This window comes from Drosophila virilis, chromosome X (genome assembly GCF_030788295.1).
Source record: "Drosophila virilis strain 15010-1051.87 chromosome X, Dvir_AGI_RSII-ME, whole genome shotgun sequence".
Lineage (NCBI taxonomy): Eukaryota > Metazoa > Arthropoda > Insecta > Diptera > Drosophilidae > Drosophila > Drosophila virilis.
This window is the reverse complement of record NC_091543.1, coordinates 18,564,667-18,588,289: the sequence shown is the minus strand read 5'-3', so window position 1 is coordinate 18,588,289 and position 23,623 is coordinate 18,564,667. Positions and strand designations below refer to the sequence as shown.

The 23,623-nt window shown below is 39.0% G+C and overlaps 2 protein-coding genes and 1 long non-coding RNA gene across 5 annotated transcripts in view; 2 read left to right on the top strand and 1 right to left on the bottom strand.

The window, feature by feature from the left end:
* The window catches only part of sd (TEA domain transcription factor 1 homolog scalloped), a 66,810-nt gene that overhangs the window by 10,367 nt on the left and 32,820 nt on the right, over positions 1-23,623 (top strand). For 2 of the 3 annotated variants that reach the window (XM_015171252.3, XM_032439684.2), the window contains exon 1: positions 23,427-23,556. The exons of the other annotated variant lie outside the window; for it this stretch is intronic. The gene's annotated coding sequence lies outside the window, so the exon portion shown is untranslated. Of the gene's footprint in view, positions 1-23,426; positions 23,557-23,623 lie in introns of those variants that run through there. 3 annotated transcript variants of the gene reach the window in all.
* Positions 16,581-23,164, bottom strand: LOC26530980 (uncharacterized). The gene is made up of 4 exons (XR_001450021.3): positions 22,714-23,164; positions 17,334-17,624; positions 17,131-17,273; positions 16,581-17,026 (listed from the first exon to the last, which is right to left on the bottom strand). It is a non-coding gene; the product is annotated as an uncharacterized lncRNA (long non-coding RNA).
* On the top strand, positions 18,065-19,987 carry LOC116652026 (serine/threonine-protein phosphatase 2A activator). The gene has a single exon (XM_032439685.2). The coding sequence runs from the start codon at positions 18,135-18,137 to the stop codon at positions 19,650-19,652; it is 1,518 nt and encodes a 505-aa protein (XP_032295576.1). The 5' UTR covers positions 18,065-18,134; the 3' UTR covers positions 19,653-19,987.

The window sequence follows — 23,623 nt, the reverse complement described above, 5'->3', positions numbered from 1 at the left end:
TACTTTTTTCAAGTAGTCAAGATAATATTGTTTTGCAGCAAATAATGTATTGAAAATTTATGTTTTGGTTCCGGTTCATGAACCGAACTCATGGTGAATTGTTAAAAATGTAATTTCCCTTAAAAGAAAATTGAATTTTTCAGTGTGAGCTAAAACATATTTAAATTTAACGAGCACGTCTTAGTAAAGCCAAGCCAATGCTAAGATTTCGTTGTATATAATATCTGTGTTATTTGCGAGCATTTTAACTCATGGAAGCGACCAGTGTTGTAAAGCAAACTGTTAAAGCGGCTTTGAAGCAAGTCTAAGTTGGTTTCTCTAAGAAGTGTCGCCGAGGTTGCAAGAAGTGCTCGCAAAGTGCATTTTCATTGTGCTTAGAAGTTGGCGCTTTTGCCTTTGCTTATTATTACTTTTATTTTTATCATTATTTTATTTTATTTTTTTCTGCCGTTGCCGCCGCTGTTGTTGGGTCTCGGTTCTTGTTTTTATCTGCTTGTTACGAAATCAATTTTCCACAAATTAATGAGAGTCGCATTTTTGCCGTGTTACTCTTTTCTTTTGCCTCCAACCAAGTATAAAAACCGTGGACGAGCGAACGTGAAATGCTCAAGCTTGAGGTTGAGGTTGAGGTTGAGTTTGAGGCAGATGCAACAAGAGAAGCTGTGGCAACTTTTTAAAAAAGGATTCTTCCCAGCAAAGTTGCTGCCGCCGCTGCTGCTGTTGCTGCTGCTGCTGCTGCGTTTCTGCACAAGATAAAAATATTTTTTAATGTTTTCTTGAGCACAGAAAATAATTTAAGGAATGTCACGTTGTAGCCGCTCTCTGGCTCTCAACTCTCAAGCCGCGCGCTGTGTGCTCGCTCCTTGTATGCATTGCGCATTTATTTTGGTTCGGTTCCATCCCGCTCCCCATACCGCTACCCGGCCCGCTCCGTCGCCTTTTTGGTATGGTATAAAAGAATTTCTTATATAGCAACAACTGCTGCATAGCATACATACATCTGTCTGTGTCTGCCCCACTCTGCGCCTGCTCCAGGCCCAGCCCCAGCCCCAGCCCCAGCCCCAGCCCCTGCCACTCCATCTCCATCGCCATCTTCATCTTCGTCTCCTTGAGCTTAACACTCTATGCATATCCATGAGATTGCATTCGGAATCCAAGGAGCGGGACATGCCGGCAACAATGATGGCAAGGGCAACGATAAACGTTCTGCCTTTTATTTTTTTCGTTTTTGATTTTAGTTTTTTGTTTTACGTTTTGTGTTTTCTTTTTTTTTTTTTTTTTTTGTTCATTTGAAAAAATTTTTTACTTAACCCCTTATCACTTGGCAGGCCGCAGCGCAAAGAACTAAAAGCCGCGCCGCCGCCGCCGCCGCCGTCGTCGTCGCCATTTTCCACACGTTTGTCCGCCGTGACCGCCGCATCCGTCTTAAATTAAAAGCTTTTTGTCCCCCCCAAAAAACACACACACACACACACACAAAATTTGCTTTCGAGTGTGCCGCCGCAGCTTAATAAAGAGCATTAATGGCAATGTCAATATTGTTGGGGCTGAACGCGGCCAAAGCGTGGGAGAGACGACGGCAGCGACGGCGACGCCAACGGCGACGGCGACGGCGGCAGCGGAAGTGGCAACAACTGGCGGCACAATTGGCCACCTGCCGATATTGGCAAACGACGATCTCAGCGTTTGATTTGCCAACACTTCGACGATTCGCCGTGCTCAAGTGCAACAAAGTCAATGCAAGCCTTACCGAAATATCCAAAGACAAGAAAGAGTGATCAAGTAGTCGCATCTTACTAAAATACCCTTGGCTAGACAGGCTTTCCTTTTTTTTTTTTTTGGCTTCACACTTGCAATTCTCAACAAGTTAAAGCTTCAAAGGAGACACAAGACAGTTGCAATACTAAAGTAAGTTTCGGTTTTGATACCTTACAAAAATAAAGATATAAGAACAGCCTAGACCGGCGAATCTAGAGTAATAAGCCGCATCTATACAAGGTTATATAAAGTGAATTTCAAATCGAAAGATTGCTAAAGAAATCTGAGTTCTTTTACAAATAAATATATACATCGCTTCGACCGTAGATTACATGTACATGCACTTGGAAGTGCCTACTTCAATGTGCTATACATTGTTGTGACAAAATGGGAATATCCTTATCTTATATCGTGTATCTTTCAAATTGAGAGAATTGGTATGGTATATATATATATATATATTTATATAGCTTCCACTCTAGATACTCAACAAGATGGTATAGACATAACTCCTCATATCTCCACTTCAATTTGTTACATATTTTGTCACAAAATGAGGAATACTCTGCTCTACCCGTTCGTAGCAACAATTCCAAATGGACATACCGCAGATTAGAGGTGTTAGCCCTAAACTAGCTAAAAAGAAAAATTAAATCATCTTTTGTCGTTTTCAACAATTTCGCTCATATTTTGAATTCTTTCACAAGGTTCTTTTCGGTTCCCTTTTCATTGCACTTTTCATGGAGCTATCGGCGAAAATAAACATTTTTACTTGGGCGAGGTAATCAAATAACATCAAAAATTGCATTCTGTTGGAATTCAGCTGAAATGGTTTTCGAGAACGCAACTTTTACCCAGTTGCTGTAAATGCGCCCAAAAGTATGCAGTGTGAATTGGGAATGCAAAGCTGCGAAATTGATATTGAAATAATTTAAACAATCGGAGCCACTTTCAATTGGTATCTGCCGTGCCAATGTGCTCTTCTCAGTAAACCACTCGGTAAACAACATTGTTTCGCAATATTTCAAGGTATGCCAGTCAATAGCACAATTCACTTAAGCCGAAAGCTCGCTATTTATAATTATGATAGTTTTGTGAAATTGGAACGTGCATTAAATCATTTCGGAATCATTTAGTATTTACCGACTACACATGTCTTAAATTAATTATATAATTTTCAGCTGAATTTCGATTAAAAGCTAATGTTCTTATTTACAAGGCACTTAAACACATCTGCCTGATAGCTAAAGCTGTCTGATAGATAGCTGTTGGTAAGTGACAAAGCTCGCTTCTTAATAATGGCCACAAATGATTAACCTGAGAAAACTAAAAGAGTTAGAAACGTGCATTTCAAAAGAACAAATAACTCTTTAAGCAAAGCAAAAAAGCCCTATTGCAATTTGTAGCATGCAGATTTGTTCCCCGACTAAATACTTACACTGATAAAAATATATAATTACATTTATTTGAATACTTTTAATGTTTATATATATACAACATAAAATATTATATTAATGCTAATCTAAGCACAGCTCATAACGTAGGAGCTAGGAAGCTGAGAATATTTCTGAAGTTACCTTATGTGATGAAGGTGCACGTTAAGACGGGGTTCTGGAAAATTCCACCCGCAAGTGTGGCAAACGTTTGTATGCAACTTTTGTGTTTGTAATGTATTTGTAAAAATGTATGTAACAGGCAGAAGGAAGCATCTCCAAACCCATAAAATATATATATTCTTGATCAGCATCAACATCCGTCCGTCCGTCTGTCCGTATGTATGAACGCAAGAATTTTAGAAATTTTAGATGAAGGTCCTTCTAGTGCCTGCGCAGATCGAGTTTGTTTTCGATAATCGATAACTTGCTCCGTTTCCAAGTAATCGATACCAAAATCTATATCAAAATCCTCTTTTTTGAGCAATTTTGGTAAATAATAAGAGCTAGAGTCACCAAACTTAGCATATATCTTTTAGAATAGCATATATATTTGTATTTGGTGTTGGAACTTTATACAAGCCACGGGCGAGACCGGGGTATACCCGATATTATCCTTTATAGACATAGATCGAAATTTCCCCTCGCCATAACTGGGTCAAAACCCATGCGATTTTCATAAGGTTTGGATTTTTGTTCATGGCTTGGCCTTTAGATCAATTTGGCATTTTAATCTGGTCAAAATTGATGTGAAAATGGAACGCGCAAATATCCTATATAAACATAAGTCGGAATTTCTCGGAGGAGGTTTAATTAATGTTATCTCTGTTTAATAGATATTCTTGAAAATGGGCATTTAATGAAATAATTTAATTCAAATAACTAAATAATCACATGCGTAGCACCTTAAAATAGAAATTATTTAATGAATATTGCAAGCTTATAACAAATGAATATTTTGTTTAATTAAATATTTTCTGCCAATTTCTAAGGTTTTTTTTTTTTTTTGGCTCGTGATTGTTGCAAGTTCCAATATTGTTGTTGAGGTTGTTGTTGCTGCTGTTGATTTTGTGTGTGTATGTGTGTGTGTGTTGCAAATGCGCACAATTTTCGCATTTTCGTTTTCATTTGATTTGTTGCACGTTTTTGTGTTCTTTGTTTGCGCCTCGCGTTTCGTCAACCAAATTCGTTGGCGTCGCGTCGCTTCGCGTTGTTGTCGATGTCGATTTCGATTGCAAGCGCCCGATTACACACACACTCGCACACACACACACTCGCACACACACACACACACACACATACGACTGTGGCAAAAGCTTGCGCTTGCAGCGTTGCGCTTGCGCCATTGCGCAATCCGTTGCTGCAACAGTTGCCGCTGTGGTTGTTGTTGTTGTTGTTTTTTTTTTTATTGCTTCTTTTTGTTTAATGCTGTTTATGCTTACAATCGTTTGTTGCATTTTCATTTTCCAATATGTTTTATGTCTTTATGAGCATTTCAAAATGTTTCGTTTTGCACTCATTTCGCTGTTGCAAGCAATGCAATTGCCACAGCAGCAGCAGGGGCAGCAACAATTGCGACTGCAACTGCAACTGCAACAGCACATGCATGCATATTTATTAGTCATAAGCGATGAGCAGCAGCTAACTCACCCACTCAAAGTCTACATGCCGCCACAATTGTAACCACACACACACACACACACACATACTCAGGCACACACACACACATGTGTCTGTGTACATCAATTGGACATGTGTTTCTGCCGTCCCAAGACCAAAAGCTGCTCAGCTGCTTTTTGCAATCGCTGGCGTTTTTTTTTTTTTGCTTTTCTTTTGTTTTCATTATTATTATTTTTATTTATTTTAATTTGTTTTTTTTTTTTTTTTATTTTGCTTTTTGTCACTTTTGCAGCATTTTATTAACAATCAGCGTATTTTCATTTTATTTCGTTTTATTTGTGTACTTTTTTATACGCTTGCAAAGTGCTCTATAAATTTGACATGAAATGTGCAACACGTTAAAACAGACAGCTCGGAAAACAACGCTTTACATGAGACTGCTGACTGACAGACTGATTGACTGACTGATCGACCTATATGCTCACTGACTGACTTACAAATTGATTGATTGACTGCCTGAATAACTGATTGGCCGACTGACAGAATGACTGATTGATTGATTGACTGACTAACTGACTGACTATTTAAATGATTGACTGACTTTCTGAATAAGTGGCTTATCGACTGATTGATTGAACAACTGATTGGCTGATTGACACAGCCCAGCCCAGCCATATCTAGGTAGCTGATATTTGAGCTATTTGACTGCTTCAGCAACAATCGGTCAGGTATTGAGTTCTGTTGGATCTATCAATTAATTCAATCCGAATTCGAATCAATGTCCATCTCTAATAACACATAGCTGCCATGGAAACTATCGGTTAAAAATTAAGCCTCTGTATGAACCACTTTGGTTTGTTTCATAATATTCTACTAGATGTTTTACAGTTTTGCCCTTGCAAAATCTAATCCATATTCTTAAATACGAACAATCGCTAAAAAAAAAAGATTTCGTTTAAAAGCTTTACTTTCTCGCGCCTCTACAAGGGTATTTGCTATTCGGATTGCGGTAGTTAGATGTTCTTTTTTGTGTTTTTTGTTTTTTTTTGTTGATACGATATGCAGCGGATTACATGAGCGCTTAGTGGGGCAGTTGTTGTGGCGTCCAGTTGGGTTCCAGGCGCTAAGCGAATGATTCATATACACCAGACAGAGAGATATGTATGGACAGAAAAAAATGCTCGAAAGAAAGGGGTGATAGACGAAGAGAGGGAGAGAGAGAGAGCTAGAGCTGAATGATAGAGAATTGAGGGGGAGGCACATGAAAAAAGGTTTATTTGATGACAGCCGCATTTTGGCTATGTGACTTTTTACAGTTTATTTGCGCCAAATAAATCGTAAGCTCTTGTTAAATTATCACGCTGACATGTCTTCAAAACGTGCAATAATGGCAAATGTTTTCAATTCTGAAATGTAACAACTTGAACAACTACAACAACTGCTTTGGAAGGTTATTAGAAGCCGTCCAATCCGCATCGAGCCAAACCCAATCGTTACTTAATTAACTAATCTTGGCCAATCCGAAAGGTTCTCCGATTTGCATAATATATTTATATGTAAGTTAGACATATATAATACCCATATGATACACACACATAAAGAAAACATTAGAAAACAAAGAAAAAAAAAGAAAATTTAAGGAAACGCTTTAAAATTATTAGAAAGCGGAGAATATCTTCAGTTTAGTAATTTAGCTTCAATGAAAAAGTCTATGAAAATGTTCAATTTAAAGAACATTTTAATGTACATCTATGCATACATCATTTTTAAAATAGCTTACATCAGCTGACAACTCGCTTTTATGTAAACTTTATTACAATAGTAGATTTCACCGGAAACTTTCTATTTCTGTTAACTTTAATTGAAACTAACTAAATGTACCTATTTAAATGAAAATATTGAGAAAAACAAAGTGAAGAACTAACAAGAAATCCTAGAAAAAAGTGAAGAACTAAAAGCACATAAGCCCAAGGCCTAGAGCTAGTCAAATCAAAAATCTTATTTTAAAATAAAAATATCAAGCTTAAAACAAGTCATAATCAAAAGAACTTATTTCATGCAATATGGAATTTGGTTAAAACTAACAGAAACATTGTAAGGGAGAAACCTTAAATCTGTAAAAATTATCTCGCTCCGAATACAGTTAAAATGTTTTTTATGACCAAAGATTTGGGTAAGCATTTTTTTAAACTTTTTGCTTTGATTTTTGTTATATTTCCTCATCTTCATGGCCCCATTTTTTGGCTGCTTCTTCTCTATGTGCTTCTCCAAGCTAAGTGTGGCTTCTATTGTTGTTGTTTTTGTTGCTGATCAATCATTCGATTTGACGTCATTCATGCATTTATTATGACAACTACCTGACAAAGTTAACATTCACATTAATTTATATTTTTTAGCTACAGTTGAGCTCTGGTAAGCACATGTAACTGGAATAGTTTTTCACTTTAGTTAAAGTTGGAATAGAGCTTCCTATTGTCTCGTAGTTTTTCTTCATTTCCCAGAGCTCAACTGGCGCACCTGCTGAAGAGACTGAATTGGAAATATTGGCTGTTGAATGCCTGTTGCCTGCCTCATTGGCTTCATGTACTGATGCATCGTCTGCACATTTTTTGGCTCTGATTTTTTACCTTTTTATTCTTGTTTTTTTGCGACGATAACAACGTTATCAGCGCACTGGCCAAAAATGGAGCACAAATCAAAATGTAGTTGAACAGCGCTCTCCCGCACGGACATTCAGTTGTTCATTTGTCTGCCTACCGATTTGACGGCAACAATGCAAAAAGATTGCCAAAAAAAAAAATAACACAAAAAGCTGACCAAGTATGCAACAGCATACAGGAAATACCCTGCCGTGAGAGTATTTACATTCGATTGTCAACTAAATAGAAAAAGAATCGTTATATAACAGAGGGTCCACTTAACAGAATTATTTTTAACAGCGTATCATAACAGTTTAGCCTCTGTATATAACAGTGGTATCATACATGCTATTAATATTTGCATATTATTCGGCTGGAAAAACATTTTTGCTCAAATGGAATTGGTCAAATATACAAATAATATATATTACTTTCATTCTTTAATAAGAAAGTATATATGGGGTCATATTAACAGTATAATATTTCAAGAGCGTTTTATCGTAACAGTACTTTGTTACATTTATGTTATTAACATTTGTTATTTATTTATTTAAACAGTTTTATGTGCAGACAAATAATTTTATTAACATTTTAATTGATCATTCGGTTGTTTTAACATGTGCGAGTTGGTCAAGTATTAAATTATTTTGTTGAACAGAAAATATATGTCAGAATTTTAATATAACAGAGATTCACGTTAAGGGCATAACATTCAACAGCGTATCATGATAACAGTTTGTTTTATGTAATTAACAGTTTTCTGTTTACACAAAAAATGTTATTAATATTTTTATTGGTCATTTATGTACAGATAGGTAATTCATTTTATATAACTAAAATAGTTGAATTTGATATCAAAAGTCAATATAAGAATTGCAATTACATAAATTCGAATATTTAATTATAGCACATAGTTATATAATAAATATCTTTTAACTTAACATAGTGCTGATCGTAGCTAATATGCCCGTTCACTCTACATACGTGTGTGTGGTGGGTGTGGGGCGGGCTTTAAAAGCGAATGAATGCAAGAATGGAGTATGAACCGTAAATGAAAATATGTGCAGCATTAATTTCAACGTTGCTGCACAATCAGAGCGCACAGACTCCGCTGGAGAGTTGGGTGGTGGGGTTTGGTTGGATTTGGCTTGGCTCGGTGGTTGCTCTGCAGCTGCCTTTGCCGTTGCCGTTGCCGTTGCCGTTGCCATTGCCGTAGCTGACTGAATGGCTGGCTAGAATGCGGGGTGGCTGGGTTGGTCAGCTTGCAGTGGGTGGCATGTTGTATGGCTGCAGATGTAACATACACAATCAAAATTCCATTCTGTGTCATGCTCAGCTCGTGCATCCCATACGGCCAGGGCCTGGGTCTAGGTCTGCTGCTGGCTGTCCGCTTGGCCGGCAGGCAGTCATTCAGTTAGTCATTCAGCCAAGCATTTAGTCAGTCAGTCAACCAGGCGAACTGTTTGTCTGTCTGCCCATCTGTCTGTCTGTCTGTCTGTCTGACTGCCATTCGTAGTTGCGCATTGTTTGACCAAAAATCAGAGAGGGAAAATATAATCGAGGCTGAACTGAGAGCTGAAATTCCATTGTTGCGGCGTTATAAACAAAATTTACATTCTTTAGTATTCGCAGACAACAATCACACACACACACACACTCACACACACGCACACACAGTGTGGCATATATCATGCATATGTATGTGATATGTCTGTAGTTTTCCACATATTTTGGCATTTTCATTTGTCTTCGTTTCATTTGGTTTCGTTTCGTTTCGTTTCATTGGCAGATAAATAATTGCGTAGGCCGCATTCTGCCTGCGCTTATCACTCACAATGCCTGATCACAGTTTTCAGGACGACGCACACATACACTAGCTTACACACACACACACACACACACACATACACACGCGCGCGCACTGAGCACACATCTGACAAATTGTTGTAATAACCCACGCAACTCAATTCAGTTTCTTGCTGTGGCCAGGCAACCTCAGAATGCAACAGAAACAAGTAAATCCCATCAAAACGTGCATGCTCGACCAGGCAACACCCTTTATTCAGCCTTGCTTTGTCCGAAATTCGGGTTTAACAGGTAAAGATATAGACTTGACTGCTCTTAAAAGGAATGGAGATATCGATAATTATCGTTGCCTATTGTTTAGGTGAGCTTAACTTGAGGTAACAAACTTTGACTCTTTAGGGTAAAACAAAATATTACAAGGTTTAATATCTTCAATATAATAAACAGTGCACATTCAATTTATAACACCTACATATGGCATAATACCTTAACAACTTATCGATTTATCGATAACATTAAAATAAAAAAGAATTCTTTTTTTACTCTTTCATTCAACTGGAAATGTTCCCTTAAATGCTTTTATTGCGCTCTGCAATTCAGTTTAAAAAAACTTTAGGAACCGATTAATATCGATTTGCCGAGAGTAGATAAATTAATAAATTAAGAAAATGAAATACACGTGTTGTAGATGAAAATTGCTTATCAAAATGTTGCACATAATTAAAAGGTATCGGAAAAGGATGTTAAGCCAATACAAGCTACCTTTCGGGTTGACAATGAGCACTACGGCAGAACTTGGAACAATTCGATGATGAAATAAGAGGAAATTGTGGCCAGATTTTGTACAAAACAAAAAACAACATGAACAACAACGCGAAGAGGAAAAGAGCCTGGCTGGCTTTGAGTCTTAGCAAGCGAGAAGTCGCTGGTTCAAAATCTGACAAATGCATTTGCTTTTGCTTGATCAACTAGTTCATTTGTATTCGCTTGGGTATATACACATACATATCCATACATGCATATATTCTTCTATTTCTTCTGCCTGTTACACACACTTAAACCATTGTAGCATACCCTCCTGGCCCATTTTTAATGGGTATAGAAATCAACGTCATATCAGCTGGCCGGAGTAGCTGCATCCTGCAGTTGACTTTGCTTTGGTCTCTTTCTTTGACATGTGAGTACCGATGTGTGTGTGTGTGTGTGTGTGTGTATGTGTGTGTGTGTGTGTGTGCATGCACAACTGCATCGGTCTGAATTTTTTGTGCTCCTTGTTCTGCTGCTGCTGCTGCTGCTGCTGCTGCTGCTGCTGCTGCAATCAAACGGCCAACGGTCAGGCCACATTGTTATTTAAATGTCGACACAAAGCGCTGGTCGGGATCTCCAACTCCGCTGAGCGTTTACCCAGTGGCAGCCGCTGTGCTCCGCCCGGGCTCCCCCGGCCATCATTTTGGGGCGCTGCGAGCTTGGCATTTGTGCATGGAATTGGGCGATTGGCGGATGTTGGCTGGCAGACATGTTGGCTGCACATGTTAATTAACAATTTTGATTGAATTCCAATTTGAGATGAAATGTTTGGGGCGCCATACATAGCAACCCGGCAAGCCGGCCAGCCATCGGGATAGATTCATCCATGTGTATGTATGTATATATGTATATTCACTTTTTGGCCTTTGAGCCAGGCTGTTCATTTCGCAATTGCATTTGGGCTCACAGAAATTTCATTAACCGTTGCGCGGCGCACACGTGGCGTCTACTTAATTGACGCATTGCTTCAATTTTCCAAACGAAATGTGCCCAAAACCCCAACAAGCCCAAAAGTCCCACACTCTCGAGCCCAATCCCATCTATGCTCGGCCCCGGCTCGCTGCCACTTTTCATATTTCATATATATTAACAATAAAAGCATTTCCCGTGTTGTTTTATTTTTCGCACTTGCAGTTAATTGTTGCTGTTGTGCGTATCTGTGAAAATATTGTATTGTTTGTTGGTTTGCACAATAAATAAAATGGACACACATTCTTTTTTCCTGGAATTTCGCTGCACTCGTAATTAACTTCATAATTAAATTGGTCAAATGAACCCGTCCGTCGGTGCACAGCGCCCAGCGCACTTTTATTCTCTGCGGTTTTGCATGTGTTTGTTTTTTTCTTTTCCTTTTTATTATTCTTATATAGAGGTCATCTTGACTGCATGATCTTGTTGGATACGCCCATATTTCACACAATCTCTTAAGCGTATGTAATCGAAATTGACTTCTGGTTAACAACAATATTTGAAGCCCAAGTTAATTATACATTTGAGCTGGTGCTCCGCGAAAGGCTTTTTACATTGATTCAAACCATTTTTGGAGAAATAAATGGTTCGAATCGGTTGCCGGCTTTGCTTTTTCTAGAGTTTAAATTTGAATGTCGCCTTAAGTTAAGAATATAATTACATTCCAACCGCCGGGCAGACTAGATTAGACTTATTTTCCAGGAGTATTTCCAGTAATGATATTTAATATATTTTCTTGTCTGACCAGCAAATAGATTCCTGTCACGTTTCCTGTCAAATGGAAATATGCATGCATATCTTTAATAATCATGCAGGCTTTCTGTTACAAACATTTTTAAGTTCAATCGCTGCAAATGTCATCAAAATAATTTATCGATGCTTAGTTGAAGTATCGAGTTTTGTGCAATCGTAACGGGCTATCGAACATCGATGAAAATACTCAAAAACATGGATTAAACTTGATTTTCAGACATTTGCTACATTCCTAATGTTGCTTCGATAAGTTGAAATACATTATTCAAACAAATTTTAATCAAAATATTATTTGATTAATATGAACAAGATAACAGAAAATAATTATTATTTAAAAGAAGTTTTCTTTCCAATTCTATCAATTCCATCACAAATATCTAACAGGGTAACCCTTCGTCGAGCACTTAACTCTTTGTCATAATTATCGTCAGCGTTATGGGAATCTGTGTGTATGCAAATTTCTGAATGAGCATTTGAGAGTGCAAATTTGTATTAAAAATATACTTTGTGTGTGCGGGCGGGTAAATTTTGTGCTGTGCGAACAGCATGAATTATCCGCATCGAACGGCGTCTGCTTATGACACTTGACATTACATCGCACATTACGAACAGTCGAGCACTTTGAGCACGTACCGCACGAAGCGCCCGAGCAGGGATCCAACATCCAACACTTCTCATTAACACCGTCAGGCATGAAGCAAAAGAGCGAAAGAGAAGGCAGTCTGTGTGTATACCCTGGTAAAAAGGTGGCTTCAGGCTTTTGTGCCAATGTATGTTACAGAAAGAGCTCAGAGCATTAGCTATCTATATTCTGGCACAGAATGACGAGTTGAGTCGCTCTAAACCAACGCGTCAATAGAGCTGGAGATTCGAAATATGTTGTTTTGTTTATCAAATGCTGAACAGATTTATTATTTCTTATCGATATTTTTTCCTCTTTTTAAATATGGATCAAAATCGATTATCTTTTTCGATTTGCATAATACCGTTAACAATAATCGATACTCTTATCGATATCTCGATCGCTTGTGAAACATGTTTTTTAAGCACAATTCAAATATTTAAAGTGATAGATGTATACAATTTCATATGATTCTCCCTGCGATCTAAAACAACCGAAAAATGAATTTTCCTTAGCATGAGGCTAAGGAAAGAAGCAGAAGCCAGCTTTCACAATAACGTGTGCAGGGTATCTGCTAGTCGTCCACTGTGTTGTTTCTTTTCTGTTGTTGTTCCATGATAATAAAAAGTGTTGCACTTGTTTTGCATACCTTTATTTCCCATACCGCAAACACCACCACCCCCCCCCCCCCCCCCCCCCCCCCCCCTTCAACACACACACACACACAATTAACAAGGGAAGCGCCAAAGACAGGTGTAAATTTGTACAATTTCTGCTTAATTGATGATGGGAATAAAACACAAAACGCAAGACAGCAAAAGCCACAGCAAGAACAACAATTAGGGGCCAGACCGCAGATAAGAAGCGTACACAAAAATTTCTGCATAATTCAAGGCGAAAATATTCAATATCAAATCGAATGCATTAAAAACACACGCACACACGTTTCACAGCCAATCAATTCAGTTATGCAACTACATACATATATAGCTATATATGTAGAGTATGTTAAAGTACAAGAAGTCTTATTATAAATAAGGTATAAGCCGATACGAATTATTCTGTTAGGTTATTCTTGAATTGATGGACAGGGGAGAATAATGAGACTACGAACATTTTAGATTTAAAGAATATTTTAGCATAGAGTAGAAAAGATATACCTAAAAAAATGTATAGAGATATGGAGAATGATTCTCAATAAATTAAATGGAATGAAAAAAGATACAAGATAGAATTACTCACATATTAAATCCACATAAATATAACAATTTGAGATAATATATAAAGTATTATAAGTCAGATGCTTATCTAGAAAACAAAGAAAATCTATATAAATAGTTTTCCTTTTAGTGAAATTTGACATTTATAAAGATATATAGAGAAATAAAGAGCGCTAGATGGAGAGAGGGAGAATGATTCTCTAATCTCGAGAGAGATAAACAGAGAGTAAGGGAGAGAGAGAGAGAGAGACAGAGGCAGACATTGATAGGGAGAGGAAAAGAGAGAAGAAGAGAATATTACAAAGCATATATATTCTTGAACAGTATCAACTGTCGATATAGTCATTTCGCTCGTCTTAAGTCTATCGCCAGGGACTGCTACAGAAAGGGTATATGTCGGACAGCTCTATTATATAGCTAAAGGCAGTTACTGAGTGAAAACACAAACTTAAATGTGTGCAAAATCTTTGCAAAATATGTAATATAGCTCTTGAGAAAGTATTGAGAATGTTTTCGTTTTTCAAGATATTATCTATTAGCTCAGCAAAAGAAAGATTTACAATTCTGCTATATAACTGGAAGGTCAGATTTTTGCGAGCTTCTTAAGTTTGAGTCAGCTGCTTGGGGCTATTCCCTTGCTGGCTAGAGAGTATCTAAGAGTCGTGCTTGCCTGTTGCTTTGCATTGCTGTTGTATGCCTCTTTAATGTGCCCCTTTGGGGCTGTCCAGTTCTTTAACTATTTATTCCCCCTGCCTGCAAATCATGTCTGTTGTGCGTCATAGAATTTTGCCCAGATGACAGGTGCTGCTGCTGCTGCTGCTGCTGCTGGCTATGATTGAGTTATCTAAAATAAAATGCTCAAAATGGCCTGATAAATGTTAGCTGACAATAAAACGTATGACAGGGGCAGCCGAATGGTTAGAGGGCGGCGGGCAGGGCGGGTCCGTGGAGACAACAGTCGCCACACAGTCATTACGTCTGCGACGGATTGCGCGTTGTGGCACAGATACTCGTCAATGCGTGGGCGATCGCATAATAGCCATAATCATCCACGGACCTGTGTCTGGGCTTGACTCTGCGAATGGCAACGGGACACGGTTTTGGGATGGTTATGCAAAAAAACAACAACAACAACCACAAAAGCGAGGCAAGGAAGTCAGCTGCTGTGACACAATTTGAATACCCTTTTAGACACTTGCAAAACCATATACACTCTGGAGCGTCACAGTCTATCTAAAGCATAATTCACATATTTTCTAATGCTGAAGTGTTTTTCTAAAGTTTAAAAATTTTAAATAGAAAAAATCTCTCTCATAAAAACCTTGTACAGCATAACGATTTATGGGCTCGGCTTTGGTGAATTTTGAATAAACTTGAAGGGCTTTTCATTTTTTTTTTTTTTGAGTAAGATAAGATATCTGTTTTTCGTACAATTTATGATTTTTATATAAGGGAATTCTCGCGAATTGCCAAAAGAACTGTGAACTGATTTGGGAACTCACCAATAGCCTCCATTCCAAACTTGTTAGCTCCAATTGGCAAATAGACTGTTATTTCTCGTTCGTTGCTTGCAATTCCCAACAAGTTCGAGCATTCAACAAGAGTCGATTAAATAGGAATACGGCTGAAAGAACAGCCAAACAATTGTCAATTGATTATATAAGCGCGAAAGCTCTTCAATATGCTCATCCAACCTATATTAGATATCCATTATATATTATAGGGTATATGCACAACCTAGCACGAAATCAAATCGAATAAATTGTATAAATTTGCATGGGAAAAGCTGTGACCAAGCACTTGGCTTGCAGCGCTAACAGCTATGCACATATCGTGCACATATATCAAAGTACCCGCAGTAAGGGTATCAAAAAACTAAAACCGCAGTCGCATCAGTTGCCTGTCTTCGTCTTGGCTGCAGGGCATTGTACAGCGCCCACGGTCTACACACGATTAATACTCATTTTTATACATATATACATATATATACGAATGTATATGCATATGTATATGTGAATGTATAAATGTATATACATATGCATGTGCAGATGTACATGCTAACACACTAATTTACATGCGCGTCTGTATGTATTTTCATAGAAGCGAGAGCACACGAACGTGCATACACACACACACACACAGACACACACACACAGAGACACACATACACACACATATAATATATATATATATATATATACATACATCTAGAGATATATACGCGTATGCACAATATATACGCACACATGTATGGCAAATAAATCTGTGCATGTGTATGTATTTATCTAGATCTAGCTGTAGCTCTCTATCTATTGCCGACACAGCGCAGCGCATTTTATTTTTAGATAATTGCTCTTCCTCTTCACAATTTGGCGCTGATCCAAAAAACCGAAGAAAAAGAAGAAGAAGAAGAACAAAATAAATAGATTCTAGATTTTTGCAAAAAAATCATAGTAATAACAAGCAAACGCGCTAATCTCAAAATGATCCGCAGATTACACGCCCTCCCACCAGACAGAGACAGCTGCTCCCCTTATATATATATATATGTATATATGTATCTCTATATTTATCGGACTAACTATACAGAAACTATATAGTGAATACATGTATATATAAATTGTAGCGCGATGCACTGCTTGAGAAATCATTTTCGCTTGATAACATTGATTTTATGACGCTACAAATTAAACCCAACGTTTAAATGTAGTTGAAGCCAATAAAGATTCAAGATTCAATTAGACGAGAGTGTGCAAAAATTGATAAAGTTATGATGTCATGGGAACTAGCTGGGCACTCTGTCATATCTGCCCTGCATAGTTTCAATTTCTACGTGCTGACTAGAAGATATCCTAGAAAACTAGAGCATTTCACTTGACAATTTCCCTCTTAGGGTAATTCCGGCCTTACAGAGCTTCGATCCCCGAACTTGGGACACAGTCTTGAGTTTAGAACAACATTTTATTATATGATACATAACAAATTAACATGATATTAAAATAGTACGATTTATCAACTATACTACGTAAATGCATACTGAGATGACACATATGCATACACACACACACACACATACGCACACGCACATGTACACAAAGTTTTTGTAAGTGTATTGTGTGTGTAGCCTATAAAATGGTAAAGCCAATTTTTACTTATCTAAAGGGCTAATCTTTCTGACAGCAAGCTGATTGCCTTGCACTTGTTGTGGGCGTTAAGTGTGCCCAAACGTGTAAGAAAAATACCATCTCTAGTGCGAACACACTTCGATTGTTTGTGCTGTGATTTATCGATGTCAGCGAGAGTCGATTAATTTGCCTAACACAACGATTGGCAATTCAACATGGCGGCCGCACAATAGCCTGGAAACTGCAGGCACTTCAAAAAGAACTCGGCAACACTCTACAGAGAGAGATAGAGAGACAGAGAGAGAGAGAGAGAGAGAGAGAGAGAGAAGGAGCATACATAAATATACAGTCTATGTATTATAGTACAGGATAGCTCACCCGAAAACAGCTGCTGCATTGGGCTAACAAATAGGTCCAAATGTAGAAAAATGCACCAAGAAGCGCCACAATAAACGACACGAAAAGCAGCACAATCAGCCAAAACAGGAACCACAACGGATTCTTCATATTGTGATGCGATTCTATATAGTATATGCATCAACGATAAGTAGTTAAAGTAAACAATTTGGCTGACTACTCACCCGGATCGCAAACAACACAACTTGCCTTGACAACTTGTCTCGTCTACTGGCACTGGGTCTTGACATGGACTTATTGAGCGACTGCTAAGTATATGCTTCTAATCGGGCTATCTAACATTTGAGTGGCAATGTGCTACGGTAATTTTGACCACACACACACACACACACACACACGCACAATGAGTTTAGATAGGCCTTCCAAGTATTAGTCTATATGGACTTTATTTTATGCTGATTACGGCCATAACTTGTGAATGTGCGAATATAGATAGGCCAGTGCCAGCGTCAAATCTAAAAAATAGGAAAGAAAATTAATTCAATTAAGTGATATAAAGACCAATTACCCCTTAGAAAACTGCATAAAAGATAAACACTAAAGGCCAGAGCTAATGAGAACTGCATGGAAAGGCGATACATAATTGAAGAGGCAAGTGAGTAGGTTATAAATCGCATGAACACGCGTGTAAACGAGAGAGAGGGCGCCTTTCTCTGCAGTTCTCATAAGTTCAAGTCATGTTGCATAAATGTATGGATTTTGATTATGGTTTTTGATGGGACAAAAAAAAACTTACACAAGTTACACTCATCTATTTGACATGCGCTTAGTAAGCTGTGATTAATATAAACTTATAAAGAACTCGGGGATCTCATCAAGTTTTATGCCCAACAGGCCCTGCACCAGGTATCAAAACTCATTAATCACCTGAATTTAGAGTCAAACATAATATATATATATATATATAGTTATATTTACATATATATACATATGTATATATATATAATCATAGAATATAGTGCGAGATGAGCAGCAAACAGGTATACGATGTGGTCGATCCCACGGCCGACGCTCTGAAGGCATCAGCATTTGCACAACGGATCTACACAAAATGTGTGCGCACTCCCGAGGATCTGGGCAAATGGAAACGATCTCGGGCCTACTATGACCTGGTGGCATACATAAATAACACTAGCATGGCCATACAGGGTCATCGTCAGGTCGGCGGCTATTCAGTGTCCAAGCAGATGCTTAAATTGTGCAAAATCTTCAATTGGCTGGATCGTCTGGTATATCAATGTCATCCGTTGGGCGCCGGTCAGGGACTGCTCCGTTGTGTTGGCGAGGATAGACTCGATACGATGGAATCGACCCATTCGCTGCGCCAGAAATGCCATCGCGCATATCGGCAATGGATCAAGTTGGTGCAGGAGAAGGTCTTCTTCATACTGGAGTCCCAGGTGAAGCCGCACTGCAAGCACGTCAATGAGCTGGCCCAGTATTTGTCTCGCTCCTTTGGTAGCCTACATCATTACGACTACGGACCCGGCAATGAGCTAATGTTCCTGTTCTTTTTGTGCGGCCTGTTCAAGTCGAGTATATTGCAAAGCGAGGATACTGTGGCCGCGGCCCTATTGTTGTTTCAACGCTATCTGGATCTGGTGCGCCGCCTGATGACCTTCTTTCGCCTGGTCCCGACTAGTGTGCGTGACAATAACGTGATCGATGATCGCAACATTCTGCCATATATCTGGGGCTGTGCTCAGCTCTGTCGGGAGCAGCCGTTCGCACCGCCGCAATGGGAAAAGCCGGCCATAATGGAGGCACATCGTCAGAACTATATGCTGCTCAGCAGCCTGGAGCATCTGCAGAAGATAATGGGCAATGTCGCACTCGGCGTGCACTCGTATCAGCTATGGTGTGTGCTCTCGCTGTCCAACTGGCCGGATGCGTACTCTGGCCTGATGGGAACTTATCTCAAGTATGTGCTGAACGACTTTTACACCATACAGGATCTGATCTTTTGCGAGATGTTGTCTTTTGCGCGCCAGCCCCTGGAGTATTTACAGCGGGCCTTTTTGGGTGAGCTGCCCAATCAGGAGACATCCTCATCACAAACTGATGGCAATGAGGAGGAGGGTGAGGAGGAACAGGAGCTGGAGCCATATCTGGCGAAGAGCGAGAAGCAGAAGCAGAAGCAGAAACAGAAACAGGACATCAAAACGCAACAGCAACAATTGCCATTGGGCCCGCCCGTGCCGCTGCACAAAAGCCTGAACACCGATGTCTTTCTCGGCTATAAGGATCCGCGCAAGACGAGCGATCTGGGCGAGGATTCACACATCAATATGCTGCGCCGGCAACGTAACCAAAAGAATCAGCCGCTCGAAAAGTCCTCAAATCTGGTGGATTCAAAACGCCAACAGAGCTCCCAGCTGAGCCTAGAAACGGGTGGCTCCGATGATTTTGTCAAATTGAACGAACTTTTGGGCATCGAGAAGTCGACCAAAAGTCAATCGACCGTCTCAATCTACAGCATCTAACGAACAGTAAACGCAAGGAGCATCGAAACCAAAAGATACACTTTATATATATTTATATATTCATATAGATATATACATATATATATACTTATATATATATATATCTGTCAATTCCTGTCTATACATCAATGGGGGCTCTGTGGAAATGTTATTATTTAACATACATAGATATGTAGATATAAATTATAACATGCTATGTATCTGTTACTATCTGTCTCTCACTTACACAAACTCAGACGCACACGCACACACACACACACACACACACACACACTCTGTCTCTGTCTCTCTAATTTGCTCTTGGACATTAAATTCGCAGCTGTTTTATTTCGTGAGTGTGTTTGTGTTTGTGTTCATCTGTGTTTTATGTTTGCTTGTCTGATTGTGCGACAACAAATGATTCAGTTGGTCTTTAACTGGAACTTATTAATTTCTACACAAGCACACATGCACTCTAGTAGACCGTCTCACGCAACTTGCTATTATTATTATTATAGTTGTTCTTGTTGTTGCTGCTGTTGCTGTTGATATAGTCGTTATTGTTATTGTTATTTTTATTGTATTTCCACTGTCACTGCCGTTTCTTCTTCTTTGCCTTTCACACATAATGTTAAGTTCATAAAGAACAGCACATCATTGTTATGGCAGCTGATAAACTGCGAGCAATACATGCACACACACACACACACATGCACACATGCATGCATGCACACATACATACGCATACGTATACGCATGTACATATATCGCATACGCACTGTGTCTGTTATACATTCTCGACTTTTCCTAATTTAACGCACATTGCAGTATTCCTCTTAGTTCTTTTTCAAGAACTCTTTTATCTAGCTACCACTGTCTATTTGATTGTTTTTCTTGTGGTGAACAACTGTATAAATAATAATAATTGCAATTGATTGTTCAACTTTAGCAGATATATTAATTGTAACATTTTTTCTCATAGCATAGCTAGATATTTGAATTGTTCTGGGCAAATTATCTGCAATTAAATTAAACGATTATGTATTTTCGTATTTCTACGTAATTCGGGTTTCCTTAACTTCGAACCACTGTAACCGCGTAATTTGATATAAATAGTAGACCCGTCCATTTTTTTTTTTTTTTTTTTTTAATTGAATACCTGTCAACATAACTTATGAACGAAAAAACTAAAAATCAACTTGAACCTCGACCCCAAATTACTTAAGTACCTGTGCATGTATGTATGCATGTATGTGTGTACGTACATCATGATTTATCAGCTTTCATAATCGCAGCCTTGATAGATTATAGATATTCGATTCCGTGTGCTAACTAGATAAGCTTTATTTATAATAAAGTCAAGTGTAGTAAGTTAATGTGAAAGTTGAGATAAAACCTAACCTGCCAGATGCAGTTCGATTTATCGATAACCGACACTAAATATCGATACCAGATATTAAACACACTTTTTAGAAAGACATTCACATTACATACATACATATGTGTCATCAAGTCAAAACCAGTTACGCTGAGAATAGAAATTTGGTAAGAAAGCGTTTGAACTCTTATTGGCCATTTAGTGGCTACACACAAACACACGCACACACAAGCACGTGTGAAGTTTTGACAAACTAAATAAGTCACATTGCATGCACTAATACAATATATACATACATACATACATACATACACATATGTACATTTACGTACATACATACATGTAGTTGTATTTGTATGTATGTCAACAATTGGCGCGCAGTAGCCGACCGCAGTTGCTGTTGCTGCTACTAATGTTATTTTTGCTGCTGCTGCCGCTGCTACTGTCCGTTGGCACAGTCATGGTGAAAATATTTCAAAAATGTCTGTTAATTTAACAGCAGCGCTGTTAGGCGCGCTCGCAGCTTTGCAGCGATCTCATTCCAGAATAGGCAACACGCGCGTTAGCTTTTTTGAGCTCCAACAGAGAGTCGCTGTTACGCCCTGCATGTGTACGCTCTCCGGCTGCGGCGCTCCCACTCTCTTAGCCTCTCGCACACACACACACACGCACGCAAGCTCTGGCCACAGTAGATGCGACAAGCGAATGCAAAGTTGAACGTTGCTGTTGTAAGGGAAATGGGGAAAAATGAAAAGAAACCAAATCAAGAAAAAACTTGTTCCTTTCTAACAATAAGCGACAAGATCGGAGGTCTTATCCCGCTCATTTGCTGCATCATCAGTTGACCAACTGGCTGTTTGGCCGGCGCAACAGCAACAAAAACATCAGCGACAACTCCTTCGCTCTTTCACCATCCACCGAGCGGCCAACCGACCGACAGACCGACCAGCCGACCGCCACCTGCATTACAGCCTCTCTCCACATCTGACGACGTGCAACAGCGCAACAACAAAAGCACAACGCACACACATGTGAGTGTCATCCGACAGTACCCGCAATACATGCAAACAGACAACCATAGGAAACGCATTCATACTTTCACACATACACATGCATACACACACACACACATCCATACACACACACACACACATCCATACAGCTAGTTGTTAAACTTGCTTGCTAACTTTGTCTATATGTATGTTTGTACACGGAATATGTGTGTATGTATGTACATATGTATGTATGTGTTTTTGTTTAGTTGTCTTCAGAATATTTCTCCAGCTTTAACATTTAATTCTATTGTACTTTAACAAATGATTGCCACTTCATTTTAATTTATCCCAGTCATCAAATTTACCCATTTATTTGTTTGCCAAATGATCGGAAAACTTGTGAATACATGTTAACATACAAACATTAATTGAAGCTTGTATTTTATTTATGTTTGTATATACATGCATATATGTATATACATATATGTACATACATATTCATATTTAATTGTTTAACAGTCAACAACTTTAACAGAACAGTAACTGTTAATTTGTGTACAGATTATGTGCAGCTTAACAGATTATTTTTTATTAAATCTGAAAATCCTGTAAGTGCGTGAAACACATTGTTTTTGAATCGAACCTGCCCCATATTCTTGAATATACCTGTATATGAGTTTGTATTTATGTGTGTCTGTAGTTGGCCTACCTGCTTTTTTGTGGACTCTTTAGCCTGTTTTGGGTACACAGATGCAAATGATACCCCTTCCCCACCTTGCCAACAGGCAACACAGCGCCACTGACGACGATGCCTGGTACTTTGCTTTTCTTTACAAACACAAGCACAAGCACAAGCACGAACACGGGCACACACACTCACGTACAGGCAATCGCAGCGTGTCTGTTGTATTGTTGTTGCTGTTCTTCTATGCCCTGGCCGCGCCACAAACAACAAGTGAGCGAAATCGAGCGCAAAGTAAATGAGCGGCAAAAGGCAACAGCGCAGCTCGACTCGGCTCAGTTCGGTTCGGTTCGGTTCGGTTCGGCTCGGCTCTCCACGCTGTATTAGTCACACGTATGCCACTAACAGGCGCACGAAGAAGAATGAAGAGAGCGCTTGCGTGCGCGTGTATTTGTGTATTTATGCATGTTTGCTTTTCTGGTATTGGTGAGTTGTTGTATTGGGTTTGGGGCTTGATCACATTGTGCGGTTGTAGTTGTCATCGTTTGTGTGTTAGCAAACTAAACAGAGACAGCCAAACAGCCAGCCAGTCAAACAGGCAGCAGCAAGAGCCCAGACACGGAGCCGTGTTGCCAGTCAGTCGGCCCAGCGAGCGAGCTACTGTCGTTCTTTGTATTGATTCCGATTCAGTCGATGAGTTTCTCTCGCTTCTGCGCGTTGCGTGTTTCGCAGTGTTTCCGCGATTTTTTCGTTGTCGTCATCGTTGCCGCGTCTGCCTGTTCGCCCCGCACCCCGTCTGCGCCATACACATTCCCCCCGCCAGCTCGTCACGCGGGGCTCTGTGCGTTGTTTCTGCGTGTGCCTGTGTGTGTGTGTATATATATATATTTATTTTTTTTATTGTGTGTAGATATTTAGTTGTTTTATTTATTTTTTG

Coding starts and splice junctions, on each gene's coding strand:
- LOC116652026 (XM_032439685.2), top strand. CDS start 18,135: ATGAGCAGCAAACAGGTATACGATGTGGTCGATCCCACGGCCGACGCT.